The 16340-nt window shown below is 40.6% G+C and overlaps 1 protein-coding gene across 2 annotated transcripts in view; it reads right to left on the bottom strand.

Annotated features, from left to right (window-relative positions):
- Positions 1-530: 530 nt before the first annotated feature.
- LOC109038010 (TAF5-like RNA polymerase II p300/CBP-associated factor-associated factor 65 kDa subunit 5L) overlaps positions 531-16340 on the bottom strand; it is a 66296-nt gene continuing 50486 nt past the window's right edge. For both annotated transcript variants that reach the window (XM_072301398.1, XM_072301400.1), the window contains exon 12: positions 531-4740. In XM_072301398.1, coding sequence (XP_072157499.1) covers positions 4620-4740 — 121 coding nt within the window. In that variant the 3' untranslated portion in view covers positions 531-4619. The remainder of the gene's footprint in view (positions 4741-16340) is intronic.

Below are 16340 nucleotides of genomic sequence, written 5' to 3' on the forward strand. Positions count from 1 at the left end.
TTATAATTTAAGGTGTGTCCTGCTGGTAGTAAACATCCTGATTCATTGGTAAAGAACCAAGATAGCAATTTTCTGCATTTTAAACTTTAACCAGCCACTACTCTAAAATAGTAGTGAAGAGCAATCTACAGTTTTCGCCAAAAATAGTCTTTATGCTTTTTCCAACGAAGGATTTTACAAAGAGGGCTCCCATTTCAAATTTGTAAGTTGCTCCCACTGCCGACCCTGAAAGACAGGGGCTTACTGCCCCCATAAAAAGTTGACCCTGAATTCACTTGGGGAAGTTCTTTTCAAACTGCGAGTCGATATTCTTAACTGGTTTTAATAAATTAAAAAGTACCCATACTTTTTTCACGCCCTGTAGAAGTAATCCCCAAAGTCTAATTTGAATGACTGCTGATGATAAGTTGGCCAGTCATGCAAATATAGGGAAGATTTGGAGCCCAGAGTAGGACTGCAAGAAGTGGAGAAACTTCTCCCTCCTTCAATGATGGCTCTTTTTTCTCCATGAAATTGGAAATACTTATGAGTTGAACAAGTTTAATTCTTTATTGATAATGAAAACTTTTTGTAAACAATTAAAGTGACATTTTTGGTACTTCAGGGACAGTAAATTCATGTGTTCTTCGTAATGGAATTTTGGGAACACAGGTGATCCCTCGGACCTTGAACAGTAATACTTAAGTCAATCCATTTAATAGTCCATTCTCTACACAAAAAAACACTGCACTTTTTGCTTGGAATATGCCGCTTTCAAGACTCATTGGTGGTGCCCTCAGGATACCTACCTGAATGCTTTCCTAATTGAGTGTCCCCAGTTGTTGTCATTGCTATGATATGACAACAATGGTTAAATCACATATTTCTCTCATTCACTATACTAGTGCCGACTAACACACACTATTTTCTACATTATTACGACTGAAATAAAAATTAAGCAGAATATTCTTCTTCTTCATCATCTTCTTCTCCTTCTTCTTCCCTGGACGACTAGGGCATAGTCCTATTTGTCAGGTCATCCAGTATCGAGCACAAACTATATAAATATTAAAAATCTAGAAATCACTACAAATAAAGGACTCTTCAAATCAATAAAAACAGCATAAAATCTTCAATCGTCCTCAGGAGAAAAGAGCCAGCTTTAAGCCCATCTTTTGGGCGGTCGTCCAGGTAATCTTTTCCCTAAGGGTTGTCCTATCATAGATATTTTCGCTAGTCCCTCTTCAACCATTCGGTCAACTTGCTCCAACCACATCCTTCTCCTCACACTGGTCCACTCAGCTACGTCTTGCACCCCAAGAGCATTCCTGATGGACTCACTGGTTTGCCAATCGCAAAGTGTAAAACTCGCAATCTTTCTTAGGACTTTCATCTCAACAATGCGAAGTTGTTGTTTGATGCGCTTTGTTCCAGCTTTAGTCTCTACGGCAAACGTTGACACCAGCCAAACGATGTTCTTGTAGACTCTGACAGAATATTCAATGTGCAAATTACCCTAATTTATCTCAAATTTGCGTGTCTCCCATACCTGATTCTGGACTTTAAACAGATATTGCAGCACAACTAGAGTGATTACTTGGGAAAACTTCATTGGAAATGGAAGGTAATACCTTTAGATTGGAGGAAAAAATAGGTTTAATTTTTGTTACTTCATCGATAATTTTTTGCTAGAATCATTATGGCCAGCAACAGTCCATAACAGTCAGGAGAGACATGACAACGATGTAACAAGCTCTAAATAATTACCATAACGTTGAAATTTTTCCAAATACGACCTTTTCTGTTTCAATTGACTAGTTCACACATTGAAGATGGCAAAAATAGTGAAAATCGCAAATTTTTGTGCATAATACACGCCATTCAGGATGCTAAACAAAATGTGATACAATGAAACTAATAGGGCGTCAAGCATACACACACACACCCTAACACACACACACACAAACACACACACCCACACTCACACACACCCACACACCCTCACCCTCATGCGCGCGCACACACTAATATCAGCTCGTAAAATACTTTCAAAGTGTGAGTTTTGGAAAAACTTATCTTATTCCAATACTCTAGGATGTGCTACTACGAATTCCGTGAAAAAAAACACCAACATTGGTTTTACTTTTAAAGGTAAGCTTCTAAAACAACTTCTTTCTACTCTTTCCTGTTCCTTTTGGTCCTATGTTTCCATTCGGCAACAATTGACAACTCATTTACTGGTAAAATTGAGACTTGCTTGTCTAAGCCCTGTAGGTGCTCTATTCAACAGATATAAGTGAAATCTTGAGTCTGATGGTATTTTTTAATGGAGAACTTGAATTTTCCAAAATTCGAAAATCCAAGATGGCGGATGTGGCCTAAAATGCTATATCGGCACCTAATCAATTAATTTAAGTGAAACTTGGTATCTACAAGTACTTTTTGATGGGAAACTCGAATTTTCAGTCAAATGTCCAAATGGGAAAAGCCAAGATAGCGGACGGGGCTTAAAATACAATATTGGCACCTAATCAATCGATTCAAGTGAAACTTGGCATCTACGAGTACTTTTTGATGGGGAACTCGAATTATCAGTCCCAAATGCGAAAAGCCAAGATAGCGGACAGGGCTTAAAATACTATATTGGCACCTGATCAATCGATTTAAGTGAAACTTGGCATCTACATGTACTTCCTGATGGGAAACTTGAATTTTCAGTCAAATTGCCAAAATTCGAAAATCTAAGATGACAGACACGGCTAAAAATGCCGTCTTGGTGAGGAATCAATCGATTTCAATGAAACTGGACTGGAAATACCTAGGTATTCGGAAAAGAAAATTAATTTTAGTAGGGGTGCAATACACGGTTTCCTGTGTATTTAGCATTTCTGCAAGATTTATTAGGGTTAAATTTTTTCAATTATGTATGCTGTAATTAGTGCTCGAGGACGCTCTTATGAACAGTTCCGTCAATTTAAAATAAAAAGTAGTATACACCACCTCTGAGACAAAGATTCGGAAACACAGGTAAAATTAGAGCAAATTTCTTGCAATGATACATTTTACGGTCAAATTTCAGGTTTTAACATAACTATTAAGCTTTCCATGCTATAGTTCCTAATTTTACATCTTATATGGGTCAAGGTTAAGTTTGGTTCACCCCAAAATATATAATACAATTTTGGGGGGAAGTTGGACCTGAAATTAGAACCTTCGTTGAAAACACCCACCTAACACCTCTCAGTTTTCGGGAAAGCCACTTTTTACCAGGAAAACGAGCAAATTAGACATATTTATATAATGCATGCAATTTATTTTTATACATTTTTTTAGCTTTGCTCGATTTCCCGGGAAAATTAGGAGGTGATTGAAAAAAATCGAGGTAATTTTCAAACTCCAGGCTTCAAAATACATGAGAATCACTTTATCTCGTCTCATGGAAATTTGTGTAATTTATTTTTGTTCCACTGTGATGTTCTATAGTAATGCGGTCAGCTTTAAGAATAAAATGAAATTTCGTCACAGGTCTAATTTTGGTCATGCAGGAGTGATGATGGTATCAAATTAAACAGCTTAGGTAAAGTGTTTCAAATCCGTTCAATGAGGCAGAGCTTTGATTTCAGTTTCTTCAAGCTTCATAGGAGGAACTGATCGAAATGGATCTAGTGGTAACCAAATGACAGGGAAGTGGAAGGCATCAACGACCCCACACGGATCACGCGCTGTGTGACACGCACCGTCGCATTTCACTTAGATTGCTCTTGTGGGTTAGTTTCTCACCATACAAATTTTGTTATGGTATTAAATTATACCTAAAACAAGTCTACATTTACTTTTAGTAACGGAACACTCATAATTATTTGCCTGTAAAACATTATCGATCTACAAAATTTTCGAACATTTGAAAAAATTTTTCTCTTAAAAATTTGGAAAAATTGTGTAGTTGACGCCAAAACTATTTGAGGAGCTGATTCTCCTCGTGTGTATTTGCGTAGAAAAAAAAATTTGATCAAAATCGATTGCACAGCGACCGAAATATAATGCATAGAACGGTTCAGTTGGCCATCTTGGGCGCTGAAACGAGTTGTGCAACACTTAAGTTGCTCTCACGAGTTAATTTATTATCTCACAAAAATGCTTACAGTATCAAATTAAAGGTCAGACAATTCTACGTCTCCGTCAGATGAGGAAAAATATCCATTTTAAAGCAGTCAAAATCTTATTCGACCTCATCATTTCCGAAAACTTGAAATTTTTCAGCTTTTCCCAATTTAAAAAAAAACCTTTGAGTCTTACAGAAAAAATTGGTAAGGAACAAACGTACGCTCCTGGAAAATACCTTTCGTTGAAAGAAAGTTGATCAAAATTGGCTCAACAGCGATCAAGGGACAGCGCTTTGAAAAAAACGAAAATGATGGACTTTAAAGGCCGCCATCTTGCTCCAGTCGCGGGTCTTAGAGTTTTTCCCCCTCTGAAATCACTCATGTGGACATCGCCAATGAGCCCTAAAAGCGGCATACTTAGATCAAAAAGTGCAGAGTTTTTGCCATTTTTGAGTTATAGGCAACGGACTGTGAGAGAGAAGGAACTATTTATTTTGCAGAGGCAGTCTGCTACACGAAACTTACAAATCAAGTAGTTTATTCTGTTTCTTTACTAGATCCGATGCACACACAAATATTTTTCATTGCATACTGAAGAGATGTAACGGACTCACAGTTGGTGCTGAATGTTGCCAAATGTTCAACGGCTATCTCGTTCCTGCAAAGGAGAGAAATTAAAACCTTAGAATAATACAGTGGGATAAGGACTGAAACAGAGAGATTTCCCTTATTCTATGTTAGGTGACATTACGCTGCGTTCCATCAACCCAGATGACTGATGGGACGGACACCACTTACTATTTGCTGATGAAGCAAAAAATGACCTTGGTTTTTGCCATTATCGCCAAGAAATGCCTACTTGAATTATTCAAAATGCGTCTTTTCAAAAAAGGAGGAGTGTCGTTTTGGGCCTTTTCCCGCCCCACCTGGATTTTCCTGAATGTTTCATATTTTCCAAGTACTAGTCCTAGGTAGACTTTATGCCAAATATTTCACCGAACGGAGCCCATGCAAAGGTGCAACAATGCCTCAAACCCAGAATCTCGGCATCGAAAAATAGTTATTTTCGTCGACTTTTTCGACTGTTAACACTCTTCTAGCGGATGATTCCTATGTATTTTTTTGCGTACTTTCCGTTTCTGGCCTTTCTAGAGGCCTCCAATAAATTTTAAGGGGCCTTATGGCCCATTTTTAGGGGTTTTCTTCAATTTTACACACGCAGAAATCAATTTAAACTAAGAACCGTGTACGCTTTTAAGAGAACGCAAAAAAATGAATAAAAAATGCTCAGTACAACTTTTTTCTGCGTTGCCAAATTTTCGATAAAAATCGTCCCAAAGAGCCAAAAATGGCCAAAATTTGATAAATTGCCACGCTTAAGGTTCAAGAAAGTGGGGTACGACTTTTATATTGACGTAAGTAACAGCTCTTACCTACATATACAATATATCAAAAAATTATAGTTGTACCTGGATTCCCACGATGTGAAAATTGACCGGGATGTCGATTTTAGCAGCATTTTCTTACTTGAAGGTAGCTCTTTTGAATGTTTTTCGACTTCAGTCACCCTCTATGGGTGTGTACTATTGGTATTTTTCTACGTACTTTTCATGTCTGGCCATAAAAATGGCTTCCTGTGAATTTTAGAAGGCCTAACGGTCCATTGTTGCCAATTTTCACCAATTTTTACGGGTTTTTTTCAAGTTTACGTGTGTGAAACTTAATTTAATCAAAAAACCGTGTACATTTTCGGAAAGAACGTAAAAAAATACATAAAAATGTGATTTGAAACTTTTCCCTACGTTGCCAAATTTTCGAGAAAAATCGTCCTGAAGCGCCAAAAATGCCAAAAATTGGATTAATCATACAAATACATAGGAATCATCTGCTAAAAGAGTGATAACAGTCGAAGAAGTCGACGAAAATAACTATTTTTTGATGCCAAGATTCTGGGTTTGAGGCGTTGTTGCACCTTTGCATGGGCTCCGTTCGGTGAAATATTTGGCATAACGTCTACCTCGGATTAGTACTTTGAAAATATGAAACATTCAGCAAAATCCAGGTGGGGCCGGAAAAGGCCCAACCTGACACTCCTCCTTTGATTTCCATAAGAACTTGGAAATGATTGTAATAGAACTCAGGTAATTTTCGACTTCAATAGCAAAAAGTGATTGGCTTAGCATGAAAAGGTAATATTTTACCTTGAAAACAATAAAAATTTGCGTTCTTGGGGTATCGATTGTTCAAAAATTTCCTGATGTATGTCCTGTGTTTTCCTTTCTCCACTGGGATGAAGTACCCGCAGACCCCCATTTTGTCTACCAAGATTTCGCCACATGAGCGGGAGAGGACCAAGCAAGCACAAAGGGAGGACCTGTGCGCAGGTGGGAACGAGACAGAGCGAGAATAAGGAGGGTACTGGGGTGTAATAAATTTGTTATTGTGCGTCCTGAGGCAAGCCTGACTCCGGTTTTACAACTAAAAAAGTCGTAAATCACGCCGCCCACTTAATGTTGCCAAATATGATAGGACTTGTCTAATACCTGCATGCTTATCCTTGCATTTGCTCATCAACTGACAACACTAAATTTTGCAAAGGGGTACGTGCAAAACGGGCCATTTCATGCTCGTGTCGGATACCATTGAAACTTGCCCTATTCATTCATCTAACAATGAGTAGTATGAAAATGGCGACTTCACCGCAGTAAATTACCCAACAGCGTTGCACGATGGTGCAGAAAAATATAAATTAAAGTACAGTGTTGTATGGCAGGTATTGTACAATATGGCAACGCTGTAAAAAAGAGAGGATTGTATGTTGCCCCTTCAATATGCGGGTTATGCAATGGTGTAATGTAGCCCCTTCAATATGCGAGTTACGCAATGGTGTATTCTTCAAGATGGCGGTTATGCAACAGCGTTGCCGGACGGTGCAGTTAAATAAATGATTTATTAATGGGTAAAATTTGGCAACATCGAATTGTACAGTGTTGCTAGATGATGCAAGAAAATAGTTAATTTTTCGATACAATTTTGTCAGATTGTGCAAAAAATTCGGATTTTCGGACTTGTAAAAATTTTCGGCTTCGAAAGACCTTATCTTACAGTATGGGCCTGGTATCGGAGACTGAACAGTAGGGTCTGATTCGGGATATTGAAAAATTTTCGGAAAATTACCCTCCACCGATCCGCCGCGGACCGGTGCGATTCTTTAACACTGTCGAAGATCGGAAAACTGTACGGATCGAATTTTGATACGAGTTTTTGTTTTCGAGATTTCGGACTTGTAAAATTTTCGCATCGATAGACCGTATCTTACAGTATGGGTCTGGTATCGGAGACTGGAGATTAGGGTCTGATTCGGAAATTGCCATTCAGTTTGATGAATCAAAAATTTTTATTATTTTTTCTTTTGGTGGATATTTACTGTTACAGTTTAAAACAGTTCGCGTTTAGAAAACGCACGCATTCGAGAAACGCACGCGTTCGAGAAACGTGCGCGTTTAGAAAACGTCCGCGTTTAGAAAACGTACGCGTTCAGAAAACGTGCGCGTTTAAAAAACGTGAGGGTTGTCAACCACAAACATCGATCCCTTCTCCTTCTCCGAACTTTAAATTAACACTTATGTCATCGACTTTCCGATTGTTATTTTTACGGGCCATCCTGATGAAACGAAACTTACAGTCGGATAATAGGTACTTGTAGTACAGGATACGGAGCGGAGCAAATAAGCGCCAGTAAACTCAAGATGAATAGAAGAACGTCCGTCAAGGTAGAGGGTGCGCATTTGATTTCCGGATAGACCGGGCACATTGTGATGTTTGCTTCGGATGAGTTTTCCGCCACCGTTGTCGAATTCACTCCAACGACGGTTACGATGATGAAAGTGATGAGAATTATTTTATCGATCATGATTTCTTCTTTGCGATACTGTGAAGAGAATGCATACTATTTATACGAAATCCTTACTGTCGATCCAACTGTTGCGACTCGCGTCCAGACCCAACCATTTGACAAAGACCTGGTTTTTCTTGCGACGCAGAATTTTCTCCACCAGGAACGTATCCTTATAGTTGGTGGGTTGGAGTTCTTCGCGGTAGAATTTTCCTTTGATGATTGTATCGTGCGCGTCTTTCAGATCGCACGTGATCGGAACGGTCGGATTGACGCTGACAATCTTGAAAAGAACCCCGCACAGAGCATGGGCTCAGCGGCTCTCGGTGAAAATCGATGAAACTTTAATAGATTGTTATAAAGTTCATAATTAAGGGAAAGCCAAAAAATTAGCTCACTTTTAGGAGTAGAAGCTGAGATATTCGCGATTGAACCCGGACTATTTTCTGTGCGGCGGAGGTAAATGGGCACTCCGCGTCGCCGTCGCCTTACCTTGCTCGAGCACTTCGGCCAGGAAACCCCCTCTCCCCACCAGGTAGCTACGATGTCGCATTGTTTACACTCACAAGGGGAACTTACGGACCTGCTGCCTCCGATTGGGCTGAATTTTTTTTTTACAGACTCTATGGACCAATTCTAGAGGTTAAGTTGAGCCGTTTTCCCGAATGCGCAATAGGAAGGGCGTAAAAAATTCCCAAAAGTTGCGTTTTCGGCGTGTGATTTGGTCGTGCGGCGCTTGGCAACACTGAAGCAGCCTCTTGTACCGCTTTATCGGCCTGAAGGTTTCAGCGCAGCCCGGAGCCCTACTGCACACGTACTGGTTCCATGATAGTGATGTCCCGGGTTCGATCCTCGACTTCTTATTTTCCGCATGATCACGTAACATTTTATTTTTAATTCTTCATCCGCATTTATAAATCAAGCAGTTCCGATCACTACCCCCCCCCCCCTCAGTTTACGTACATTTTCCCCCGATATTTATTCACATTGGCCACATATAATCGTATGAAACTTCATCGATATAAATTAATGAATTAAAAAGTTTCGGTGACTTTCCGGCTGTTTTGAGAACGCGTTGCATGGCATAAGTGACATCCGTGGCCGTTTTTGATTTGAGAGGTTCGGCCCAAGCCTTTTTCGAGCACGCGTCGATGACGGTGAGGAGATATCTGTATCCTTTGTTGACCGAGGCGTACGGTTGCATCTCGACGAGATCGGCTTGCCATAAATCGAACAATCCGAGAATCCGTACTGTACGACGAGGATAGTTCCGTCGTGCAGGTTTATGTAGCTCCTCGACGATCCCACGTTTTTCTGCCGACATGATAATTACCGTCGACGTCGTCGTCGTCCGCTCTCTCGATTCAAATGCTGTTTCGATGCTACTATTTTAACCAGACGATTGTAAGATTGGTGAAGTTGGTGGATACGCTCCAGACAGTGTTGACCTAATTTCATGGCTTCCTTCCACTTCCGTTTGGACCATTGTTTGTTCACCGCATCCTCATCGCTTTCGGGATCTTGCACTTGACGAATCCGTTTGTTCGATACGATATAATTTCCGTCGGAATCCAGTGAGAATCCGTCACCTTTTGGACCGCGGCTTAATTTCGATCGGCCAAAACCGTCGGTGTGACCCATCGCAACACTATTTTCCTTTCGCTCGATTCACAACCTCTAATTGACTGATCCTATTTTCCAGTCGTGATAATTTCGTCTCGAGTCGTTGCGTGATACTTTTGTATTCTTCCATTTTCTCCATACAAAGCTGTGCTAAATTCATAGCTTCCGTCCACCTCGAGTCTGTCCATTGTTTGTTCACGGCGTCGGTATCCTCTTCGGGATCTTGCAGTTGTCGGATCCGTTTGTTGGATACAAGATAATTCCCGTCGGGATCCATTAAGAAACCGTCACCTTTGAGACCTTGCTTCGTGTTGCGAACGTAAGTCCTTTTCGATCTTCCAAACCGGTCGGCGTGACTCATTTTTGTGCGGAACCTACATTTAGTGAATGTAATCCGCTTCGCGAAGCTCTTCGACGATACTCAGAATTTTTCTCGAGGATTTTTCTCAACTCGGTCTCGGCTCCGCAACTTTCATCCACCATGCAAAGATCGTTGATGTCACGATGACCCCAAGGAACAGTGTTAACACCGTCTTCTAAAATACAACGTTTATCGTCTATTCCGGAGAGAGTTCTTCTTCTAGTTTCGAATGAGTATAGTTTGTTTCCGCGCCCCGATCCTGCGCATCGGGGCGCTCATCCTCGATTCAGGAGCCTGCAATACGCTCCGAAAGTTTTCGAAGTTTAGCGATCTCAACGCTCCCGTTGATACCCCTTTTGCTCTTTTCTCCGTTTCACCGTCGCTGAATCGATAGGCGTACATTTTCGCTCGCAGCGCGACGAACTCGGCAGTGGGTCTTCCCGCCGTTTCGTCTTTAAAAGTACCCATCACTTTGCGGTTCGTCGCGCTGCGACATTGGTGTCCTTCTGGGAAGTTGAAGGTGTCGTACATGTGTAGGTCTGACATCATATCATCGTAGACGTTCGGTGTAATCAACTCGTAAAAGAACGAGTCCGTATCCATATGAAGAAGTTGAATTTGGTCGGGATTGTACTTCTTAAGCATGTGATTATAGTGAAATTGATACATACGCACTTTACTTAGATCTAAGATTGAAAAACCAACTATCATTGGCCTGTCTACGACGACCTCTGTTCTCCGTAAATGGATTGCTACCAACTCTTCGTCGAAAATCGTGCGATCTATGAAATCGACCCGTGAGATGGCTTTCAGTGTCTGTCTGCTGTTTGTACCCAATTTAATATTCTTTCGCTTCAACGGGTTCTCGATAAATTTTCCGTAGCAAGCGTTGCTGCATAGTTTCAGGAGCGTTTGGTGGAACGGATTCGTAGCGTCCCGTCTCAACCGGGCGTTCAGCTCGATGAAGGGTGCCAAGAAAGGAGCCTGGCGGAATTTGATGGCCCGGTTGACGCGCAGGAGTTTTAATCCTTGACCGAGCGCTTCTTTCAACATTACATAGTGGATAACATAGTTGTATTTATTAGCTAGAGTCGTCAATAGTTTCGTTGATTTCCCCGCTCCCGATGGTGGTATTTCGTTCCTGCACAAGAACGGAAGGTCCTTGTGTAGGTCGTGGAGGTGTTCTGGATATTCAATATTTACATCGAGTGTGAACCCGAAAGGAGCGTCGTCGGGATGGTTGATAATAGTTTTCGCCAGAGTTAGCAACTCTACTCCTTCCGGGACCCAAGTGTAGTTATCGTAGGGTAGATGCTTTCTCATGGTATGGGCGTACAGTGCCGTCACATCTAAGTATTGTGTATAGTTCACTGGTATTTTAGGATCAAACTGATCCGGTATCAAAGGATTGTTTGCGAGAGCGTGCCGTTTCACCACCTGTGTTATCCCACCTCGGATCGAGCTCATAATCATGAATACCATATCCATATCATTGAAGAGTTGGATCATCGCTTTAGTTATTTTTAAGAAGGCGTCGAAAGCGAAACCGGGTAGCGTTAAGTAGTTGGCACAGTCTAAACCATAATTTTTCATCCCAAAGAGTCGGAACTCTTCGAACACATCGCTGAGGAGGCACACATCGAGTCGCAAGTAGAAATCTGAATACTCGCCGAGATTACGGAAATTGAAAGTTTGCCAAACTTGGAGAAACCGTTCGTATTCTTCTTCGGAGATGTGCGTTTGAGTCAGAGTGTTGAAGAAAGCCTCTCGCGGTGGTGGACGCGTCTTGTTCAGTTTGGCCGGATCGTCAACGTAATCGTACGGGAACGGAGCTTTCCGACAAACCATATCGAACTCATTATCTGTGTAAGTAAGCTTCCTCGTGCGAACGAAAGATTCGCGTGGGATCGTCTGAACTAGTTTATCCAACGACGCTGGGAGGAAACGGAACGAGTCGATGAACTTGATCGAAAACCTGTTTTCCAGATGGACCGTCATGCTGATGTAATTTTCCTCCGTGTGTGGTATTATTTCGACGCGATGAGGATACTTGTTCAGAGCCAGCACTACCTCGTGGAAATCGTACCTACTACCATTGTGCAGGACGACTCTAACACATTTTCCATGTCGGAAAATAAGATTGCAATTAGAACATAAGGCTTTTCGATAATTGGACCCTGTTTTCCCTCCCGCTCTCTTTTGATGGTCATGATCCCTTTCCTTTACGATACCTGGTTGAGAGAAATGCACCTCGCAATGTCCACACCTATTTTCCGCTTCAAATGTGGCCCGGTCTTCATGTGTCATTATTATTTTACCCTCTTTGTCATTGTAACTCCTACTAATTCTTTCTACCAGAGTGATTATGTCATCCAGAAATTTGATATGTGCCTCCTCGCCACGGTACGGTTTCGGTTCCGTCATATTAAATTCGGGATCCTCCGTGACGAGGAGGTAAGCGTAAGAATTAGAGATGTGTCGCCTATACGCAGAAGCTGGATGCTCCGAGTCACCATGGGTTTGTTCTGAGTGGGCTTCAAAGTCTGCATATATTACGAAATTATGTTTTATTACCTTATGGTGGTTTTTGAATTTGAGGTATCGCTCGTCGGGAAATGAAGCTAGGAATGCGTCTTTGCTAACTAAAGAGCAAAGAAGTTTATGTTGACTCAATTGCTCCATCGAGTACTTGTACGTAAAGCATTTCTTGCAGATGTAGATACGATTTGCATGTTTTGTCAACTGTTTTCGTACAAGTTGTTCAAAGTTCCTGATCCAGCAATAATGGTAACTTAAAGGTACGGGAATTGAGAGACATAGCAGGTCAGTGTGGTCCTCTCTTTCCGGGTCGGCAACTTTAATAGGGTAAACTGTATACTTTTTCTTGTTGGACACCAAACTCTCACGGAGCCCAAATACCGAAACCGATACGTTGTTCCTTTTCTCGAATTTGACAATGTCATCTATACTAGTGGGGAATCGAACGTCCGAGAAATCGTAATGATTGAACAGATCTAAATATTTATCCGGATCATATTTATACTTCTCATCCTTCGGGACGAACTTTCCCAACATTGCGAACAGGAAACAATCGTTTAATTCACCGTTATTTACATTGACAACATTGTTCGTTCGAAACGGAAGCTTAACGTATGTACCTCCTCGATGTAAAGCGTAATAACGGTTGACACGTAGCTCCATACCCTGTAGTGGGGCCGATAAGCATAACAATCGTGCACTTCTGGAAGAAAGCATGAAAATTTCAGGGATTCATCTCTACCCTATAGACATTCGATTTAGACATAGACCCCAAAAATCTGAGCCCCCTGAGGAGGCAGGGGGGCCCCCAAATTTTGAATTTTGAATAACTTTTGAACAGTTAAAAACTGGCAAAATTTTCGCAAATTTATGACTCGAAAACCAAGAAATTTTGGAAAACGCCGTTTAAACAAGCGTATACAGCGTGACAAAAGCTTTCAGAAAATGTATAACATCATAGGGTTTTGTCAACTTCAGCTCGAGTTATCGCCTCCGAAGCGCCGGAACACTCAAAAAAGACCCCTTATTTTTTCACGTTCGGGCCGATTTGAAAAAAAGTCATTTTTTTATTTTGATGAAAAACTGATATGTTGTTCCTGACTCTCTGTAACTCCTCTAGCTCTTTACCGCATGCTGGGAAAATGTTTATATCGCGAGTTAAAAGAGCGGAAAGGAGCGAAGGTCGGGAGAATCGGCTATTTAAAACTGTGCGCGCGGCGTTGATTGGATGGAAAACGTCCCCTCCCACTCAGTTCGGCGAATCACACTCCTCTGCCGACCTCGCATTGTTGCCACATGTCTACTGATCCGTCGCCACGCGCAGTTTAAAATAGCCGATTCTCCCGACCTTCGCTCCTTTCCGCTCTTTTAACTCGCGATATAAACATTTCCCCAGCATGCGGTAAAGAGCTAGAGGAGTTACAGAGAGTCAGGAACAACATATCAGTTTTTCATCAAAATAAAAAAATGACTTTTTTTCAAATCGGCCCGAACGTGAAAAAATAAGGGGTCTTTTTTGAGTGTTACGGCGCTTCGGAGGCGATAACTCGAGCTGAAGTTGACAAAACCCTATGATGTTATACATTTTCTGAAAGCTCTCGTCACGCTGAATACGCTTGTTTAAACGACGTTTTCCAAAATGTCTTGGTTATCGAGTCATAAATTTGCGAAAATTTTGCCAGTTTTTAACTTTGACCCCCCGCCGTGTCTCCCCGAAATTTTTGGGGGGCTTAAAACTTTGGAAAAAGATGGGGCATTGTTCGGTGAATGAATAGGGCATGTCTCAATGGTATCCACCCCGAGCCCCAAATGGCCCGTTTTGCACGTACCCCTTTGTAGATACAGATAAATGTATTCCACAATTAAACAGTTTGTTTGTGGGCCTCTCAAAATCAATTAATCAACGTCTTACTGCGGAAAACTCATGTATCATAAAGTCCAATTTTTCTCTCTCGAAATGTTGCAACTTACAACTAATTAGAGATTCGTTTGTTCACAAGAAAAAAGCCTCAAATCAATCGAAGATAGAGTTTGAAATATTTCAATATTATTTTTTGGCTGATTTCAATGTCATCTTTATTGCAATTTTTACATCCTATGACGTACATTTGAATTTTCTACAATTTTTATGTTATTTGTGTTGCACTTTATGCGAAACATTTAGCTGATCCAAGCCGATTTGGTGCTTGAACGGAAATACAACCGATTTCGCAGTATTCTGTTTTCGATTATTATAATCGGGAAGCTAGAAAGATCCTTAGCTAGAAAAATCGAAAAATTAGAAAAATTTTTAGATGGAACAAAACCAAAAATACTATGCTTAACCGAGCACTGGCTAGGAGAAAAATATTGTATAGCCTTGCCAGGATATATGCTATCAACGGAGTTCTGCAGGGAGCCAGCAATTAACGGCGTTTGTTACGGAGAAGTTGCAATTTTTTTGAGTGACGATTAAAACATTGATTTAAGAGTCATAGGTGTAAAAAAATTTTCAAAAGAAGGACTTGTAGGATTTGCGGCAGTTAAATGCGTGAACCTAAAAATAATAATTGTAAATTTTACAGACATCCAAACGAAACGAAGATAAACATAAAAAATGTATCCCACCTAATTGCACAAATGATTGATGAAATAGTGAGTGGAGAAGAAAAGTTGATAATATGTGGAGACTTAAACTTTAACTGTATGGAGTGTAAAATCAGACAGAGTGAGGAATTCCTACAACTGGTAGCATCAAACAATACAGAGATACTAGTAGAAGAAGTATCACAAAGCAAGAAAAGAAGCTAATAAGCTTCTTAGAAAAAGAAAAAAGAAAAAAGAAGCAATGATCCAACAAATGGAAGAAATAGAACAACTAAGCAAACAAAATGAGAGTAGAAAATTCTATGCTGCCGTAAATAGAATGCGAAAAGTATATTAGGCGAACAAGCGGGTGCAGAAGTAAAGATGGTCAATCACTGGGAGAAGAGGACATAATGGAGAGATGAGCAGAACATTTCGAGGAGCTGCTAAATGAAATGGAAAAGATGATTCAAAACGATCAAGAAACAACGGAAAAAGAAGGCCACATAAGTGAGGATGATTTGTCATAAGCACCAAGTAGAGAAGAAGTTGCAGAAAGAATCAGAAAAATGAAAAATAACAAAGCTCCAGACGAAGATGGAATTACAGCAGAGCTCCTTAAAAATGGAGGACAAATGTTAATCAAAGAAATACACGAATTAATAAAAGCAATATGGAAATCTGAAATAATGCCATCAAAATGGAATATCGGAACAAATTGTCCAATATTCAAAAAAGGAGACAAATTAGAATGCAAAAATTACAGAGGCATTACACTCTTACGAACGGCATATAAAATTATGTCATCAATTTTAAATCAAAGACTGAAGAAGGTAGTCGAAAAGGAGATAGGTGAATACCAATGCGGCTTTCGACCAGGAAGAGGCACAGCCGATCAAATATTTGTGATCAGACAGACCATGGAAAAGTGTCATGAGTATGGAATCGATTTACACATGCTCTTCGTAGACTTCAAGGAAACTTTCGACAGTGTCAATAGAAAGGCACTATTAAAGGCCCTGGATGAAATGAAAGTACCAAAAAAGCTTACCAAACTAATAACAATGACCACGAGTAGCACCAAAACCAAGGTTAAAATAGGAAATAAAGTGAGTAATGTATTCGACTTTAACAAAGGCGTGAAGCAAGGGGATGGACCGTCAAGTACATTATTAATAATAGAGCTGCACATGGCAGTTAAACATGTCGACCTAAGAGGGACAATATCCACAAAATCTAGACAAACGTGCGCCTACGCGGATGACATTGCCCTAAT

This window comes from Bemisia tabaci, chromosome 1 (assembly GCF_918797505.1).
Source record: "Bemisia tabaci chromosome 1, PGI_BMITA_v3".
Taxonomy (NCBI): domain Eukaryota; kingdom Metazoa; phylum Arthropoda; class Insecta; order Hemiptera; family Aleyrodidae; genus Bemisia; species Bemisia tabaci.